The sequence below is a fragment of the Pocillopora damicornis genome, chromosome 8 (genome assembly GCF_964200805.1).
Source record: "Pocillopora damicornis chromosome 8, jaPocDami1.2, whole genome shotgun sequence".
Lineage (NCBI taxonomy): Eukaryota > Metazoa > Cnidaria > Anthozoa > Scleractinia > Pocilloporidae > Pocillopora > Pocillopora damicornis.
The window spans coordinates 21634138-21650809 of record NC_142677.1 but is presented as its reverse complement, the minus strand read 5'-3'; the positions used below and the strand labels follow the sequence as shown (position 1 = coordinate 21650809).

General features: G+C 39.1%; 3 protein-coding genes across 5 annotated transcripts in view; 1 reads left to right on the top strand and 2 right to left on the bottom strand.

Moving 5' to 3' along the window:
- The first annotated feature begins 434 nt into the window (after window positions 1-434).
- On the top strand, window positions 435-8604 carry LOC113668659 (alkaline phosphatase). Of its 3 annotated transcripts, none has more exons than XM_089213998.1 (10): window positions 435-748; window positions 837-947; window positions 1541-1686; window positions 3165-3494; window positions 4178-4423; window positions 4836-5072; window positions 5806-5943; window positions 6221-6328; window positions 7139-7429; window positions 8129-8604. In XM_089213998.1, the coding sequence occupies exons 3-10, from the start codon at window positions 1557-1559 to the stop codon at window positions 8266-8268; spliced, it is 1620 nt and encodes a 539-aa protein (XP_089070124.1). In that variant the 5' UTR covers window positions 435-748; window positions 837-947; window positions 1541-1556; the 3' UTR covers window positions 8269-8604. The 3 variants fall into 3 exon arrangements, with proteins under 3 accessions (XP_089070124.1, XP_089070125.1, XP_089070126.1); XM_089213999.1 differs by having other exon boundaries at window positions 472-748; window positions 1529-1686; XM_089214000.1 differs by lacking the exon at window positions 435-748 and having other exon boundaries at window positions 831-947; window positions 1529-1686.
- Window positions 8605-8844: 240 nt separating this feature from the next.
- LOC113668624 (CUB and peptidase domain-containing protein 1) lies at window positions 8845-12314 on the bottom strand. Its single transcript, XM_027184566.2, has 4 exons — window positions 12129-12314; window positions 11484-11688; window positions 10387-10684; window positions 8845-9623 (listed from the first exon to the last, which is right to left on the bottom strand). Exons 1-4 carry the CDS (start codon window positions 12232-12234, stop codon window positions 9399-9401), a joined length of 834 nt encoding a protein of 277 aa, XP_027040367.2. The 5' UTR covers window positions 12235-12314; the 3' UTR covers window positions 8845-9398.
- Window positions 12315-15478: 3164 nt separating this feature from the next.
- Window positions 15479-16672, bottom strand: part of LOC113668595 (alkaline phosphatase) — an 11431-nt gene continuing 10237 nt past the window's right edge. The window contains exons 7-8 of the mRNA XM_027184527.2: window positions 16656-16672; window positions 15479-15999 (exon numbers count right to left, since the gene is read on the bottom strand). The exon at window positions 16656-16672 is cut by the window's right edge and continues 265 nt beyond it. Coding sequence (XP_027040328.2) covers window positions 15746-15999; window positions 16656-16672 — 271 coding nt within the window. The 3' untranslated portion in view covers window positions 15479-15745. The remainder of the gene's footprint in view (window positions 16000-16655) is intronic.

Sequence of the window (16672 nt, the reverse complement as noted above, 5' to 3'; positions counted from 1 at the left end):
CATTTTTCAGGGCGGCGAGTGAGATTTTAATTCATACATACTGAGATTTTCACTGTGAACTACTTTCGTTCGTGTGTCTGATTGGTGAACGTTGTATTTTCAGTCGTTCGCTTCCAATCTTTGAGCTGAAGTGTGAAAAAAACTCAGAATGTATGAAATAAAAACTTCATGCCATGGAAATTGCTTGAACGATATTTATTCACTCGTCATGATGCAGCGAAGAAGTCACTCCTTCGCTGCGCCCACTCATTGGGTTTTTTGATGTATCGCAACTCGTGAATAACAATCATTCGTGTGCACTTTTCATGGAGTAATCTCTATTTACTCTATTGTCCATTGCATTTCCTTAGAAGGGCCTTTTTACATGGCTCTCTCTGTAACTTCCTTAAAACCACTCGGGATAAAGACAATAGCACCTGTTTCGCACCTGTTTCACACTCGTTTGATTGGTAAATCTCTCCTTCAAACTCAGCTTTTATCTTATAAGGAAAAGGTTACATGCCCTCTGAACCAAAGAGTTAACTGCAATAGCGAACGAGTTCGAATCACTTCTTTAAGTTTGTGGACGTGTTACTAAATTTTATAACGGGGCCGCACTTCAGACATGTGGTCAGACAAAATAGGAAATTCGTCCTCCCTTCTACAATTAATTTGGGCAGTAAACAGTCACGATTGCCAATATTTTATGAGGCTCGACGCGTCAACAAGCAGTGAGGACAAACATAGCTTTTTGATGCATATGTGACGGGTAATTTTAAATAACGTAGAGAGGTACAGAGTACTTCTCAGTGAAGGTTATCTGTTCATAACGCGAAAATTTGGTTTTTCACACGTAGGTGGCCCCTCTAAGATGGCCGCAAGACGGAAGTGTGAGTAAATTCTTTGTAAACGTAATATAACTCAGATCGCGAAACGGCCTCAGCTGAGCTACTGATTCAAAGATACAGGTAAGCGATGTATTTGTTTTTACCTATTTAATTAATCTCCACTAAGAGGTAATAAACTAAACTAAATAACAGTTTATATTCCCTTGTCTACACACGGTCGGGGTTAATCAGGAATACAATAACTTTTGTCAGAGCTTACGTCGAACCTATCAACGAGATTTGATAATCAGTGATTAAAAATCTAGCAACCACTGGATAGACGCGCTATCCGTAATAATTAGAAAGGTGATAAGGATTTTGAGAGATTGAAGGATTTCTTTTACTTGTCAACCAAAAGTAGAACCTTTCAAAAATCGTAAATGACTGATTTTTGGTTTGTTTTTGTTTTGTTTCGTTTTTCCCCTGATATTGTGTGAGCATAATGTTTTTACTTGGTGATTGAATAGGATTTTTTTCTCCTTTTCCTAGTTTTTCCCAACCCCTCTCCCAACCCCGCCTCTTAGTAGTGGACACTACAAAGTTATTTTTGAGAGGATAGGGGTTGGGAAGAGGGTAGGGGGGTCGGGTTTCTGATACAGGAGCCCGCATCATCCCTCGCTGTAATATAATCGAGTATTGGATCGCAGTCTTTTATTTACTAGTGTCTCACTCAGGTAAAGCTGCGGAAACATGGTTAGTTTTGCCAACAGAAATGGTATAATTCTGATAGCCATTTCAATCGCTGTCGCCTTGGCGATCGTGATAGGGATATCTCACACGCAAAAATCAACAGCATCATCCATGAATAAACGCCGAGCGGGTGAGTACTGTTGTGCTATATGTTCATGTGTGTTAAGTGCGCCAACGTGATGCATTACAATAGACCCTTTTAAGTCTCACCTTTAAAGCGACAAAAATGTTTTATGAATATGAAAGTGATCCTCGCAGTAATGTACACTACTTAAGCAGTGGTGAAAATAAGGCCTGAAAAAATTCAGGCCTGTACAGGAATTGAAGCCATGACCTCTGCGATACCGGTGCAGCGCTCTGCCACTGAGCTAACAAGTCAACTGGCAGCTGGTCATTATGTTGGATCAGGCCTTATTAGAGTTCATGAGTTCAATTCCCTTACAGGCCTGATTTTTTTTACAGGTGTTATTTTCACTACTGCTTAAGTAGTGTACATTATTGCGAGGATCACTTTCATATTCACGTCTTTATCTGCAGTTCAAATATATAACTTTCATATATTCTTAGCCGTTTAAAAATGTTTTATTTTGACATCACAAAATGAAGTCTTCCTTAGACAAAGTGGGGAAATTGGTGACGCTGTCACTGTTTTCTTTATATCAATTACACACTTCTAAAATGTTCAAGAATATTTCATCGCTTTTTGAGCGTTTGTATTTTACTTGTGACATCAACCGCCAATATTTTATATTGAAGTTATTCTTCGAAAGTGGAACTTCTGAACAGACTTTTCTGGGTTCTTATTTTACTTAAAATGTAAAAGGGTTTTCGCTTTTTAAAGAAGCAAGATATCGAATGTCGCTGGCTTTTAGATTTCATGGCCTTGTGTTACATGCGATTCAGTAACATCGTTACATGTGGCTGACTGACGAATGTCTTCGTGTGTCGTAACAGACAAAGCTGTCCATTTCACTTCACATATGTAACGCAATCTGAAATTTAATTCAAAATCAAAAGAAGAACGCTCGCTGATCGCCCAGGCTTAAATGTGTGATACATTCAAGTATAAGTGCAAGCTTCAATCATATTTTTTTCTTACGATTTTTAATTGAGGATTTGTCTTCATTTGTATTTTTTTTTTGTAATTTTAATCACAGCACTCAGTGAGAAGATGCCCTCTTATAGGATATTCGTATGCGTGAAGGTCGACCTCCAAATGGTCTCCTTTGCAGCCGTTGTTTGGTCTCGTCACTCGACGTGTTTTCTTTCTCAGCAAACTACGGCTATGAAAGGAGACCAAACGAAAGGAGACGACCAAACTCCTTGTATTGATGTTCGTCCCTCCCTCCCCTCCCTTGTGAAACAAACTTTGGTTCTTTTCATAGTCTCTCAACTTCGGAAAGGAAGAAAAACGTTAAAAAAGTAAAAATTAATGAAAACAGTGTCTGAAATCCCCACTTCTGTCGTAAATGGGAGGAATGTCATTTTTTTTCTCACCATTAAATGATGGAAAGAACGCTTTGAAAGGCTAATTGTTGAATTTTCAGAAGTCATAGGCCAAAAAGCTGATTAAAGACAAAAGTTTAAGTTGTTCTTGTCCCTCAGCAGGTGTTCCTATTTCTCTTCCTACGAGACAGACAGAGAATCAATGGTTCAAAGATGGCGTGAAACTCATCAGAGACAATCTTAATAGGCAACCGCTGACTCATACAGCAAAGAACACGATCTTGTTCCTTGGCGACGGTATGGGTATAACTACTACCACTGCTGCACGTATCCTGGCAGGTCAAATGTTAAACCAGTCGGGAGAAGAATATGTCCTTAGTTGGGAAAAGTTTCCGTGGTCTGCCCTGTCCAAAACATACAATGTAGATCAACAAGTTCCAGACTCCGCTGGAACAGGAACTGCCTTTTTGAATGGTGTGAAGACTAATGCTGGTAAGTCGAAAGAGGCAAACCTCTCTCTCTCGAGAAATTTCTGGACGCTCAACGTAGGAAGGAAAGTCATTTTTCTTTTTCCATTGGTCACTTGTTAGTCTCGTTACCAGTCGCTCACACTTCGTATTTGTTACGCTGAATGTTTTGCGAACGTCTGAGGAGAGGACTTCGGAGTTGTAATCACAGTTATCGTCCCCTAATATATTTCTCTCTTTCTTCCAGCATGTTTCCTTTTGCTTTCCCTTGAAATTTTCTTCTAAGGGTTTGATTACTGTTCCTCTCTACCTGATAATAAACCCGACCTCAAAATGGAGGATAAAAATTGAATAAATGCGTTAACTATGCAGGTATACATGCATCCATTGTTTTTTGGGTATCTTGCCCAATTTTCATTTGGTCAGCTGGGAAAATGTAGCTTCACATTTGGAACAATTACAAGCATTGGTGTGGTTGGGGATGTTACGTTTTACATCCCCTCCCAAACAATTTTCTGTGAAGAGAAACACCTTTGGACTGTCACTTCTCAATTAAATGGACGGCATTGATGTGCAATTTTCACAACAGTAAACCAAACATGTTCTCGTAATAACGATTTTCGTTGGATAAATCTATCATCCTTAACAATGAGAAATTGTTTACTATGGTGCATCCCGTTTCTGCTTATTTTTCATGTTATCAATCAGGCGTAATCGGTGTAGACGAGGCTGTAAAGCGAGGATTCTGTCAAAGTTTAAATGAAAGCAACAAAGTCCTGTCCATACTAACATTGGCAGAAATGGCGGGAATGTCAACTGGTATCGTGACAACAACGCGTGTCACGCACGCAACACCAGCTTGTCTGTACGCTCATTCACCGGAGAGGGGGTGGGAGAGTGACCGCGACCTGAGGCGCAAAGCAAAGGATGACGCATCCAACTGCACAGACATAGGTCTGTAGTGCATGCAAAATGGATGGGTAAATTTTCTGCTGGATTCTAGGAGATTTTAAAGTAATAACAGTTAATTACCATCGTTTGCCCCATGGGGTAATTACGATGCAAAGATCGATGGATACTGCACCATGCAAATATTCTTAAGCTATTCCATGAAAAAAAAATCACTTATTATCCGATTTCCTACAGGTAATTAGTTTTTTGTTTGTCTGTAATTTTTTAATCAAATCTTTATTGATTTTATTTTCGTTTATTTTTGTTTTTTTTTTTCTGTGAAGAATTAAAAAATTGTTTCTCAGAGAAAACGCCTTAGCATTAACACAGTTTGAGGTTACTGTTACATTAAAAGTTTTTCCAAGGATAGCGAGTTCTACTCTCGTTCAAAGGATTTTTCTCGTCTCTGCAACAGCTTTACAACTCATTGAGTACCCGTTTGGAGATGGAATTGAAGTTATTTTCGCTGGAGGTCGGAGGGAGCTTATACCCAATAACGAGACCGACCCTGAATACCCGGATTTGAAGGGAGAGAGGCTAGACGGCCGAAACCTGATTCAAGAGTGGGTGGATAAATTTCCAAATTCTCAATACGTTTGGAATAAAACTGGCTTTGACCAGATTGACGTTAACAAGGTTGATCACGTTCTAGGTACGTTATCATAAAATTTGTAGGGTGGATGACTATTTCTCATGAGTAATTTAGTAAAAAGCTAAAGTTTCGGGCGTTAGCCCTTCGCCAGAGTGATTGCGAATCTGACGTAGGGCTAACGCTCGCAACGTCAGCGTTTGAACTCTTTACGGTGGCCAATTTACGTTATCAACTCAGTTGATAACGTAAATTACCCTGTTATACTCTCCCACCGACGCAGCACCACAGTTTCTTTAGAAACTTACCCCCTTTATTTCTCATGCGATTGAGGGATGGATGGATTGATAAACTGACTGATTGATTGATTAGCTGATTTATTGATTGAATGATTGATTGATCGATTGATTGACTAATTGACTGATTAACTGGTTGATTAACTGACCGATTGCTCGATTGATTGATAGATTGATTGACTGATTGATTGATTGACTGATTGACTGATTGATTGATTGACTGATTGATTGATTGATTGATTGCTCGATTGATTGATTGATTGATTGATTGATCGATTGACTGATTAATTGTTTGCTTCATTAAATGAATCAGCTCTCTATTGTCTTTTATTCGGGTATAGCTTTTTTGCCAGCATCGATCCAACTGAATATTACTTTATGGCATCAATGCTTTGCCAAATAAATATTACAAACGATGAAGACGATGAACACTAACAGTATATTATTGTCTTCTTACTTAAGTACTTAAGAAACTGTACAACGCTTGTATAATTTATCAGGTCTGTTTGAGTACAGCCATATGCAATATGAAGTCTTCAGGAAGGAGAATGAAACAGAGCCATCCATTGAAGAGATGACAGAGAAAGCCATAAATATCTTGCAGAAAAATCCAAAAGGATATTTTCTCCTGGTAGAAGGTGCGTAAGAGAACAATATCAACTAGCTTAGAAAAATATTACTATTTGGCTGAAAGGGAGAAAATACTTTATGACTCTTTTTTGTTTAAGAGAGCATCAGGCAGAGGGCTTCTTATAGAGATAATGTTCTTATTATCGGAAATGGGGGCTCCGATAGGGGTCCAAATTATGGAGGGGCGCTATTGAAGCGTTTATAGCGAGTCATGTAGTTTTCATTGAGTCCACTATCGGGGACATCGAAAAGGTAGTTTTTCTCTCTCTTCCTTTTTCATTTCAGGTGGCCGCATTGACCACGGACACCATGGTACAAAGGCGGTGCGTGCCCTGAATGATGCTGTTGCTATGGCAAAGGCTTGTGAGAAGGCGACAGAAATGACCAATCGAGGTAAATAACAGCTATCATAAATCTCAAGAGCTGACAAGATAGCTTACGCGAAAAAACTTGATTTTTCCTTTGCTACGTCATGATGGTTTTAAAAGTAGAATCTTTCTTCGTGCTATAATCAAGCTTGGAATGTCACGAGTTGTCTCAGGTCACACTTGAATAACAGCAGTATTAAACCAAGAAAGCTTGGATCGAGTTCTGTGTAGTTCGGTGATAGAGCTCCAGACCCTGTCCAAAGATCATTGTTCGTTCTCGATGCTTGTACTCACTCATTGATGACACTATGCTGTCCTACACCACGCCCTTGACTGATGAATTGAGCTGTTTCTGTTGAGTGGCGTAATCTATAGTTCTATTTTCGCTAGGAGTTAAAATAAGATTCTATAGAGAAAATAGCTTTAATTGGTAGGGAAACAAAGCATGTAAGTATTACTTAAGTATTAGTTATGTTTTGTCGATGCTGTGTTCAAACGAATGTTTCATAAAACAGATAAACAAAAACAAAAACAAAAAAATAAGCAGAAAGAAACAAAACCTAAACACTCTCAGCGGCCATTCAAAAGAATGAGGAATATGAAAAGGTGCCAAAGAGAGCTCAAAGAGAAAACAAACAAACTCCCTGAAGCGCGGGGAAACGGGAGGGACTAAGAGCTGATTAGTTTTAGTTTCGCATCTGATTGGTGATGATGGTGCAGTTGTATTTTCAAAGCAATCGTAGAATAAAGCAAATCACACATATTGTACCCTCGGGTAACTTCCGAAATTTAACTGAAAGTTGCTTTATCACTGTACTTCTGCTTTCCCTCACAGAAGATACTCTCGTGGTAGTGACTGCTGACCATTCTCACGTGTTTTCCATGGGTGGTTACGCTAAACGTGGCAATTCAATCTTTGACCTGGTAGTAAAAGTTGGCGAGACTACGCCGGACGTAGCAAAGGACAAACTTCCTTACACAGTCTTGGGTTATGCAAATGGACCCGGCGGAGAACGGGTAAATGGTACACGACAAGACCTCACAGGGGTGGACACGGGAGACAGTGACTTCGAGCAACAAGCCACGGTTTGGTTAAGCTCGGAAACTCATGGGGGAGATGACGTAGGTATGTTTAAATACTATAATCCTTTTATCTCCAGAAACGAACCAATAAGTTATTTGTTTTCATTTTAGGCGAATTTTACTTGATCTTTTCATTATTTTGTTTTCAAGTCATACTCTTTTGCAATCTGTTGAAGCTTTCGAAATTGTTTCAGGTATTCGACGATATAGTTTGAACTGCAATTTGGTCGAGCACTTCCCTAAGCTGTCACTAGAGACAGTGGTTCCTAAAATTGATAACTCGAAACAAACTCAATCATCGAATGATAAAGCAATCATCGCGCTTGGTCATTGGAAAGAAACATGATTTATCAGTGTCTTGCAGATCTACGGTTTGCCTCAGCCTTCTGCTTCAGGGAATAATTGATATGCAAGTCACTTAAAAATTACGATGTTTTGCTCAACCTCCTCAAATGATTGTTAGTTCTTGTTGCTCATCAATAAATTGTGGAATATACGAGAGTAGAGATAATATTAACCAGCTTAATTTGTTTCATTTCAACACCAAATTTCTAGCACAAAAAAAAAAATTTTAAAAAATTTATGGCAGATAACAAGAAGTAATATGAGACCCTGGCAATAGAAAGTCTAATCAAACTTGAAACCAAAACGTGTGGGAAGGCTGATCTTTTCAGAGTCTGATGAAAGCCTCCCCTCTGTTGCAGACTCTATTTATTTAAATTAAATATCATATTTACCTCAGGAATATATGCAGACGGTCCGGGAGCCTACTTATTCCGTGGTGTTGTGGAACAGCCGTATATATTTCACGTGATGGACCATGCCATGTGTTTAAGTGATAGCAAGCGGGATACGTGTGATAGGCACCCAGCGAGAGAGTAACGAAACTATAGAGCAAATAAAAACCGACTGTTTTAAATGAACCTCAGTGAAATCAAAACGGCTCATCATAACACAGAAAAATATTACAAGGAGCTGACGAAAACTGAAACTGGCTGACGCGGGGTCAAAAGAAAGTGACCCGATCCTGTCGGATGTCTTAGGTTCCCGATCTGATTGGTGGAGAGGGCAGCACAAGTTTTCTTGTCCAATCAGAAAGAAAAGTAAAGAAAAACCAATGCAATTCTATTTTGATTTTTACATTCACTTGAAAATCTCTGTCAGACGAGTGCTTCAGTGCGAGACTTTACTGAAATAAATCGCGTTCAATGTACAGTCAGTTGTCGGTTTGTTTTATGTTGACTCCCCTATAAAATAAATGGACGGACTATGATGTCTATCCCAGTCAACTGATTACAGGTCCTTGCTGGAACCATGGTTAGACGAGAGCATAATGTTAAAAATTAAGGACTTTTCAAAACTTGCAAGTCAATTTTTGGGATGAAATGCCATGGGAATTGTAAGCATAGTTCCATCTACTCAAATATTTTCAGTAAATAAGACAAACGAGACAAGAATCTTTTCCCCTTTGCTAAACTTTATTCATGATGTGGTATTCTGGCCCATAAAAGCAAAGCGTGTATGTGTTTGCAATTATTGTAAGAACATAAACCAAATGTAAACCTCGAGTAACCCTAGAAGACTTCTTTTATAACCTTTCAATAGTCCCATGTGTAAACTAAACAAAATGAAATGTTGGTTACTAAACACTTAACGGTTATCGCGCTAATTGTGAAAACATTACATAGTATCACTGTAGATCTTGCCTGGCCCTAGAAAACCTCGACTTTAATACTTCAACAGTCCTGAATTTCGATCACAGCCAACTGAGATGTTTGCATTCTAGAAAGCCTAACAACTTTTGCAATTATGCTAAAAATATAGTTTCACTGCAGATCATGATTAGCCCTGCTGAACTCCGTTAGAACCCCACAATTAACACTATAAAAACCAAACTTAAATGCGGTTTGTTTACTAAAACACCGCCCTAACATCTAAGTCTGTTGGTGGCTGAATTAGGAAGCTGCATGAGGTTTACACACCCGATGATAATTTCAGGCATATCAGCTCATTTAATTGTTTGCAATAGTGTCTTGGATCCACTGAAGAACAACTCGCACATCAGCCTGGAGATAGGTTCGGTCTCTTTTACCACAAGCATTCTTCCCATAACTGTGAACCCCTTCTAAGTACCACCTTCCATCTTCCTCGCGAACCACAGAGCCACCAGAGTCCCCGAAACAGTCACCTCCTTCGCCCCAAAATTTAGATGTGGTGAAAAAAACTGCTTCTCTTTGCTGAAATAAATGATAGGAAAAATCCAGATACGGTTTAACTTGAAACGGAAAGGAGGGAAAGGGGAAATATTCGTTAGTGTTATTACTCAGTGCAAGAATAGTCTAGAACTGTGTCGACTGTAGATCAAAGCTTGAATTAAGACTCCTATTGAAAATCTTAGCTTCTATTTGGAAATCCCCTTAAAAAATTTATTCTCATATCCCATTTTCCGTTTCGTGTCCGTGCTCTTAATTCAACGTTTTCTTGGTTTTTGCCCGACAAGCCGATTCCCTTTTCTCTTGGTTAAAGCATCTGTGCTGAAGCCTATGTACCTGTGTTAACTGAGGAGCAATCATGTTTGAACGGATTTTGAGATGAGTGTTAACTCTGGTAAGTGAAAACGGAATGATGTTTTGCATCGCTCGGGATGTCCTCGTGGCAAATGAGAAGAGCATACCTTAAGGCGCACAAGCCACTCCGAAAGTAGACGCATGCGCACCGAAAGGTAACAGTTTACGAGTCGTCCGCATTCCCCCTCCTCCCCCCTCAATAACGAAAAAATGAGAGGGTCATTGCATGTTTCTTCACCCACAGGGAGATTTAAGACGAATCAGGGAGATTTAAGACGAATCGGGGAGAGGTTGGCGGGAGGTCTGGCACTAATATATGCTGGACCCTTTGCAGAGTCACTTTGCTCATACTCTCCCGTCGGCGAAGAAACGCACGCGTAGAAGCGCTAATAACGAGCGCCTGCTCGCATGCTAATTTTCACTCGGTACCTACATCTTCCTCTGACACGACTTCAACTTGGACTTCTTTTAGCACGTTCGACAAAAGACCGCAGGCATTAGTCCTGGCCCAGCCAGTTTCCCAAAGGAATGAACCAAGCGGCAACCTTGTGGTGGATTTGGGCAAGCATATGGTCCCTACATGATCGTTTAAGGCTACAGGATACTTCAGTTTTAACAATGCAAAGTCGTAATCGAGTGGTTTGCGGCTGTAGTTATGATGTCTAACGATTTGGTCAACACAGTGCCTCTGTTCTTCGCAGCTTTCAATGGAACGATGGTATTCCCCAAGTCTGATCATGGAGCACACAGAAAACTGATTTAACCATTTTCTCTCCTAAAACCTCTTTACTGTCTGCCATACAGTTCTAATGATGTTACTTTGGATAATTTTGCATTGGATCGATTAATTATGCCCCAACTGATATTCTTCTTTGTTCTCATCAATTGCTTGCCTGATTTTTCATTTACATTTTAAGGAAAAAATTGTCTTGTGTTCTCATGGAGGTTAGAGGGTTTGGGGAATGAGTCAACGGTACAAGTCGAGGGGATGCTGAGTGTGAATGGAGATTGCAAGGAGGTTCTCTTTGCTTCACTTGAAGAGATAACGAAGAAATAAACCGCTGACTACTGTCAAACTACTCATGGCAAATTTCAAATAAGTGTTACGAATACTCTGGGATTGTTTCGGCTGTACGTCGTTATACTCTGTGATTTGTGCAAAAACTGGCATTATCTTGGAGGCATATGGAGTGAAAAAGTAAAGCATCTGGCTATTTATTCACTCGCGTTTTGATTAGTTAATTGTTCGTTATGGTTACTCCAGATCCTTTTGGTATTGCGACGTTAAATCGACATGTACTCTTACCTTACCAAATAAGAGGATCTCACTGGAAACTTGAATCAATTGCAAAAAATTAAGTATTTGCAAAACCCCACGGACAAGGCAGGCGCTAATATTTCTTCCTCATGTGCGTAATTTAGCGCATTAGACAAGTTTGTACTTTCTACTGTTAAACAGGGTCTATAAACGTACGTAAATTGATTGGTGAAGGAAACTCGTACATTACGAGTACATTTAAATTTCCTTACGATATTTCCAGATCTCCAGGATAGTGGCCGGTACAGTGGGCAGCGGTGATCACCCATAGAGGAGTCAAAAGAGAACCACTGCAATGCCAAGTGCGCATGCCTGTTTTCTTAAGTAGCTGCGCATGCCAGCGCCATTCGTCTGGACCAGATTCGCCTCTTTTGATGTTTTCACTGAGCGGCATTTTCACACCACAACCTGCTAGTTCTGTCGGTTAACAAATAAAAAAGCTTGAAAATTATTTAGAAAAGAAGTTGTTAGTTCCATCTAACTTGGTTGTCGATCGTGGGCATATGAACGGCAAAAAGAGGTTCTAAAGTGCGCACTTAATTAGCGATACAGATGTTTCATTTTTCTTTTCACCTTTTCTGTGTAAATTGCAGATAGCGTGAACATCGTTCCTCGCTGGTTTGGCTGCATAGTCTAAAGCTCTAAATTTGAATATCAAGGTCTAAAAATTACATGATTCTCCACTGCAGTCGCTATATATTTGCTAATAAACTAGTTGAGAGCAGCCAAAAAAGTCCAAATTCATTGCTTTGGTTGGAGCTACGGGTCTTGTAGTTTGTTTTCGTATATTTGGTGCTAGAAGAAAAAGAGAAAAAGATATCGCCTTATGTAATACTTCTTACTTAGGTTCTAGTTACCTCGTTTAACCTCTGCAGCTTTTCCTTTGACTGGAGAAAGATTTTTGCACATCAGCAAAGTAACACAAAGAAGGCCAAGAAGCGTAGAATTTAGAAAGCAAGTCATGTTGCTGTCCTCCAAAGGAGCTGTAAGAACCGCCAAGTTATCAGGATATATACTGCATGTACTCTGACGTCTTTAGCTCTCTAGAGTAAACACATAATTTATATCTAAACAAAACATATAGAAAAATACCATTCAGAAGCCTAGAGACTCAGAAAACTGGAATCTGATGCTTTCCTTAAACAATGGGCTGTTGCTAAGTATTAAACACAGAACTTTTAAGTGCACTTAAGCACGAATGCACTCTTTTTAATTCATTAACATAATTGATTTTGCTTTGGGAAAAATATCTATGTACCTGAAAAATGGGAATTTTACCATATGGTGTACACTATGCGTATTTAACTATGCGTGTCTCATTTATCGTGATCGATATTCTACGGCCGTTACAGGTGTAGAATTTGCCAAGTGAAATAACACTTAAGGCCAGACATATATCATCGACAATTCCCTACACAATGTATCTAATGAGACAACTGTCCTTCAAATACATGCGTGGAAAGATATCGATATTCAACCGATGTTCAGTCAAAAACAAAAAGGTTCAATTATCGTATTGACTGAGAATATCCTCATAGCAACGCGATATCCTTAAGAGAAAAAACGCACTCGATCATTCTAAAAATAACTTGCGCACTGTAGTATGTTACGTTGAAGCATTGCAAGATAAATTAGGCCAAAAAGAAAGGGGAATAGATATCCAGGTGTTATCCAAGCTAGAGCTTGGATAACACCTGGAAAAGGAAGAGCTAAGTGTTTTACATCTAAACAAAACGTATTAAAACGTCAGACAAAACTCCCAACAACCCCGTGCATAACTGTAAAATAACGTTCTTTCAACATACTCTCGTTGCTAATGGACTTTGGATTTTAACTTAAGAAATTGTCTCTGCTTTTATTCATAAGTATGCTTTGTTCCGGCTTTTTCATTATTTCACAACTTTGTTTTTTCGCTCAGACACGTTTTTTATTTTCGAAAAAGACCTAGTAAAAATTATACTTAAATGGAAAATGAGGACTACCTCTTAAACTGATCTTACTGAGTCAATGTGAGTCTTTTCGTGTCCCTTTTCCGTTCCCGCGTGCATAAAAAAACGTTTTCACGTACACAGCACAATTGAGCCCTCATTAAGAGCTTATATTATGTTGTGTGCATTTATGAAATTTTAAATTACCATTTCGAGAGTTGCTTTTAAGGTTATGGAGGACAGAAACGGAGATAACGCGGAGAAAACCTTAGCTAAGAGAGCCAAAAGTGAAAGAAAACTGATATCAACAGATGCATAGCTAAAGAATTGAAATTAATTGCAATAGTTTTTAATAGTTTCAACTGTGATTAAAATCTCAGAGAGTGTAGATTCCACAGGACACTAAAAACTTGCGCACTACTCATTGAACGCCTTCGTATAAAAAACACTTCTTTGGCAATTTCCAATTGTTCGTGGTCGCCATCTTAACTGTCAATACAGCAATCAGTGGTACAAAGATGGAAAGGATCTCATTCACCACAACCTAATGGAGGCAGAAATCATGCACCCTGCTAAGAACGCCATCCTCTTCATGGGAGATGGCATGGGCATCACAACCACGACTGCTGCACGTATATTGGACGGACAGATGAAAGGCAAAACAGGAAAGGAGAATGTGCTGAGCTGGGAAACGTTTCCCAAGTCGGGTCTGGCAAAAACTTAAAGCGTTGATACCCAGGGGACAGACTCGGCGGCTTTTGCGACAGCCATTTTGAGCGGAATCAAGGCGATCGGTGGCAGCGCAAAGAACACAAATTAAAAAAAACGTGAATTATACACGGGAAATAAGTCCGAGAAGTATGATTGAATGTGTAATACTGTTAATAGGGAATGACAGCTTTGATTAAGTTAATGCTTTTCATTACTCATACTTTGCTGTTGATTTCGAGGCGTTTCCGCTAGCTAACTGTTCACCCTTTGTTCTGCCAGATATGAAATTAATGGTAAAACACAACTTTGACTGTGTTGTATACAAATAAATATCAAGACTGGTTGTGCTCTCCTTAGGAAGAAATAACATAACATCGAACCCTTGTAGTACCAGCGTAAATATGAGTTGTTAGTACTTATCACAAGAACGAATCAAAACTGATAGTACGACAGGAATTGCCTCATCTCTAAAGCACCATTTAATACCATTTATATTGGCTATCTAGATTAAACTCGACAAAACCAAATTCTTTTTAGGATTCTGAATTTTCAATTCTTCTATGAGTCGTTTAGGTGTTATCGGTATTAATGGTATTATAAAATGGAGCTACTATTCCTCTGAGACTTCAGAAAGGAGAGCAACATCTTCACGCGCTTACAGAGATGGCCGGGATGTCAACTGGAATCGTGACAACGACGCGCGATGGCGACAAAATGGAAGAAGCACTCGATGATGCCTCTGCCTGCTAAGACATCGGTAAAAATAGCTAGGACCATGATCTTTACCGCGTATAATCTAACTATACGCGATTAGCTTTCTCAGCTTCCCTCCTCTTCTTCATCTTTTTTTCCCCTTCTTTGAACTTCGTTTTAAATTTCTCTCTCTAAACCAAGTACAAAAGCAGTATGCAGGCTATGTTACAGTTTTATTTGTTAAGTTTATTTTTTGTTGTTTTACTTTTCAGCCATACAGCTTATAGAATTCCCGTACGGTGATGGAATAGAAGTTATATTTGACGGGGGAAGACGAGAGTTTAATGCACGAAAATCAAACAGACTCCGAATATCCACAAAGAAATGGCAAGAGATTGAACGGAAAAGTTCTAATTCAGGAATTGGTGTAAAAGCATCCCAACTCGCATTACGTATGGAATCAAACAGGTTTTGACAAGATTGACACGAAGAAGGTAGATCACGTGATAGGTATGTAATACCGCGAAAAAGGATGAAGGAACTGAGTGAATTTTCTTATTTGAAGAAGTTCTACTCAAGCATACGTTTTCTAGATGTTTCTCTTGAACTAGAACACAGTTAGGATACACTAGTGATTTTAGTACATATACTACGCAGACAGATTAAAAAAACTCCACACCATTTTCCAAGGAAATATCTGTTAATTGCTATTTTCAAGTTTTTTATATTTTATTGTATTTTTTACAAGCCTCTCCCTCCGGTCCGTGCGAAACGACAGAAAACTCCAAACAGAACTCAGTCTTCTGATTGGTTATATAAACTGGATTTGATGGGGTAAAGCTTCCATCAACCATTGCACACAAAAAACAACATAATTTCACTTGAATTATATACTTTTTATTTTTTACATCATATGCTATACATTTTGACTAAGGCACAGCGGTATCACTCTGTAAACATACATCTATTTCAGTCAAATGTGCCTGTTACATGAGAATGACTGAAGCTTAAACAAAACCGGTCTCTCCTACAAAGCAATCGTAAAAATCTAACTTTTCAACAGGAGACCAATGCACGCGAAGTTCTCTCCTTTTTATTGTGCAGCAGTGTTTTCTTGATGTCGCTTTTCATCTTAAGTATCTTCAGAACAACAGAATGATCCAAGAAGCCAAAATGATCAGCGAATTAAATGAAGAGACACAAAAAGTGTACCCTCCATTTATAACCGGCGGTTTGCTTGTTGTGACTGGTGCTTTTCCTCCCCGCGCCACGTGCTTTGCACATGATTCCTGTTTGCTGTTACTCAGACATAACGCGTGATCCATCACGTGGAACACGTACTGCTGTTCAAATACGCCATGAAACAAGTATGCACCAGGTCCGTCCGCGTATACCCCTGAAATGATAACATGATATATAGATTTAGCTACACCTAAAAGCAGAGCTCCAGTCAGTTAATTTTATTTCCCGTCACTTTAGTAAAACTCTTCACAGGCTGTTGAATAGTTAATTTACAACAATTCAGTTGTAAATCAGTCATCATTCAAGATGATATGTAAGTTTTGATTGATAGAATTCATGGTTCTAAACCCAAGGACGAAAGAATTACCAGTAGAGGCATGTAAACTGCTTTTGAACCAGCTTGTCCAAAGTAAGTAAGTAAGAGTAATTATTTCTAAATATAGCTGTTCTTTGTCAAGAACGTTTCAAAGAGAAAGGTTTATTTAAATCCTCAAGGTTTACTGAGAAGAATTTTAATTCGCTCCATTTTTGCGTCGGCCAGGCGATAGGAAACTAAGGATGGAATATTTATCGAACACTAATGTCTATCTTGGTTGCTCTGCTGTTCATAAAGACATCTCATGTAGAAAAAAAAATGAAACGAAAACTTAAGCCAAATTATTAATGATAGAGAAACCGCCGCCCAGCTCCTTTCGTGGATAACAACTCGCATGCACAAGATAACTGATCTGTGGAGGTAGGTATTCATGGTATGCTATGAGGGTAACACGAAATGAAGATCTTTTTCCCCTCAATTGCTGTGACACTTACCAACATCTTCAACTCCG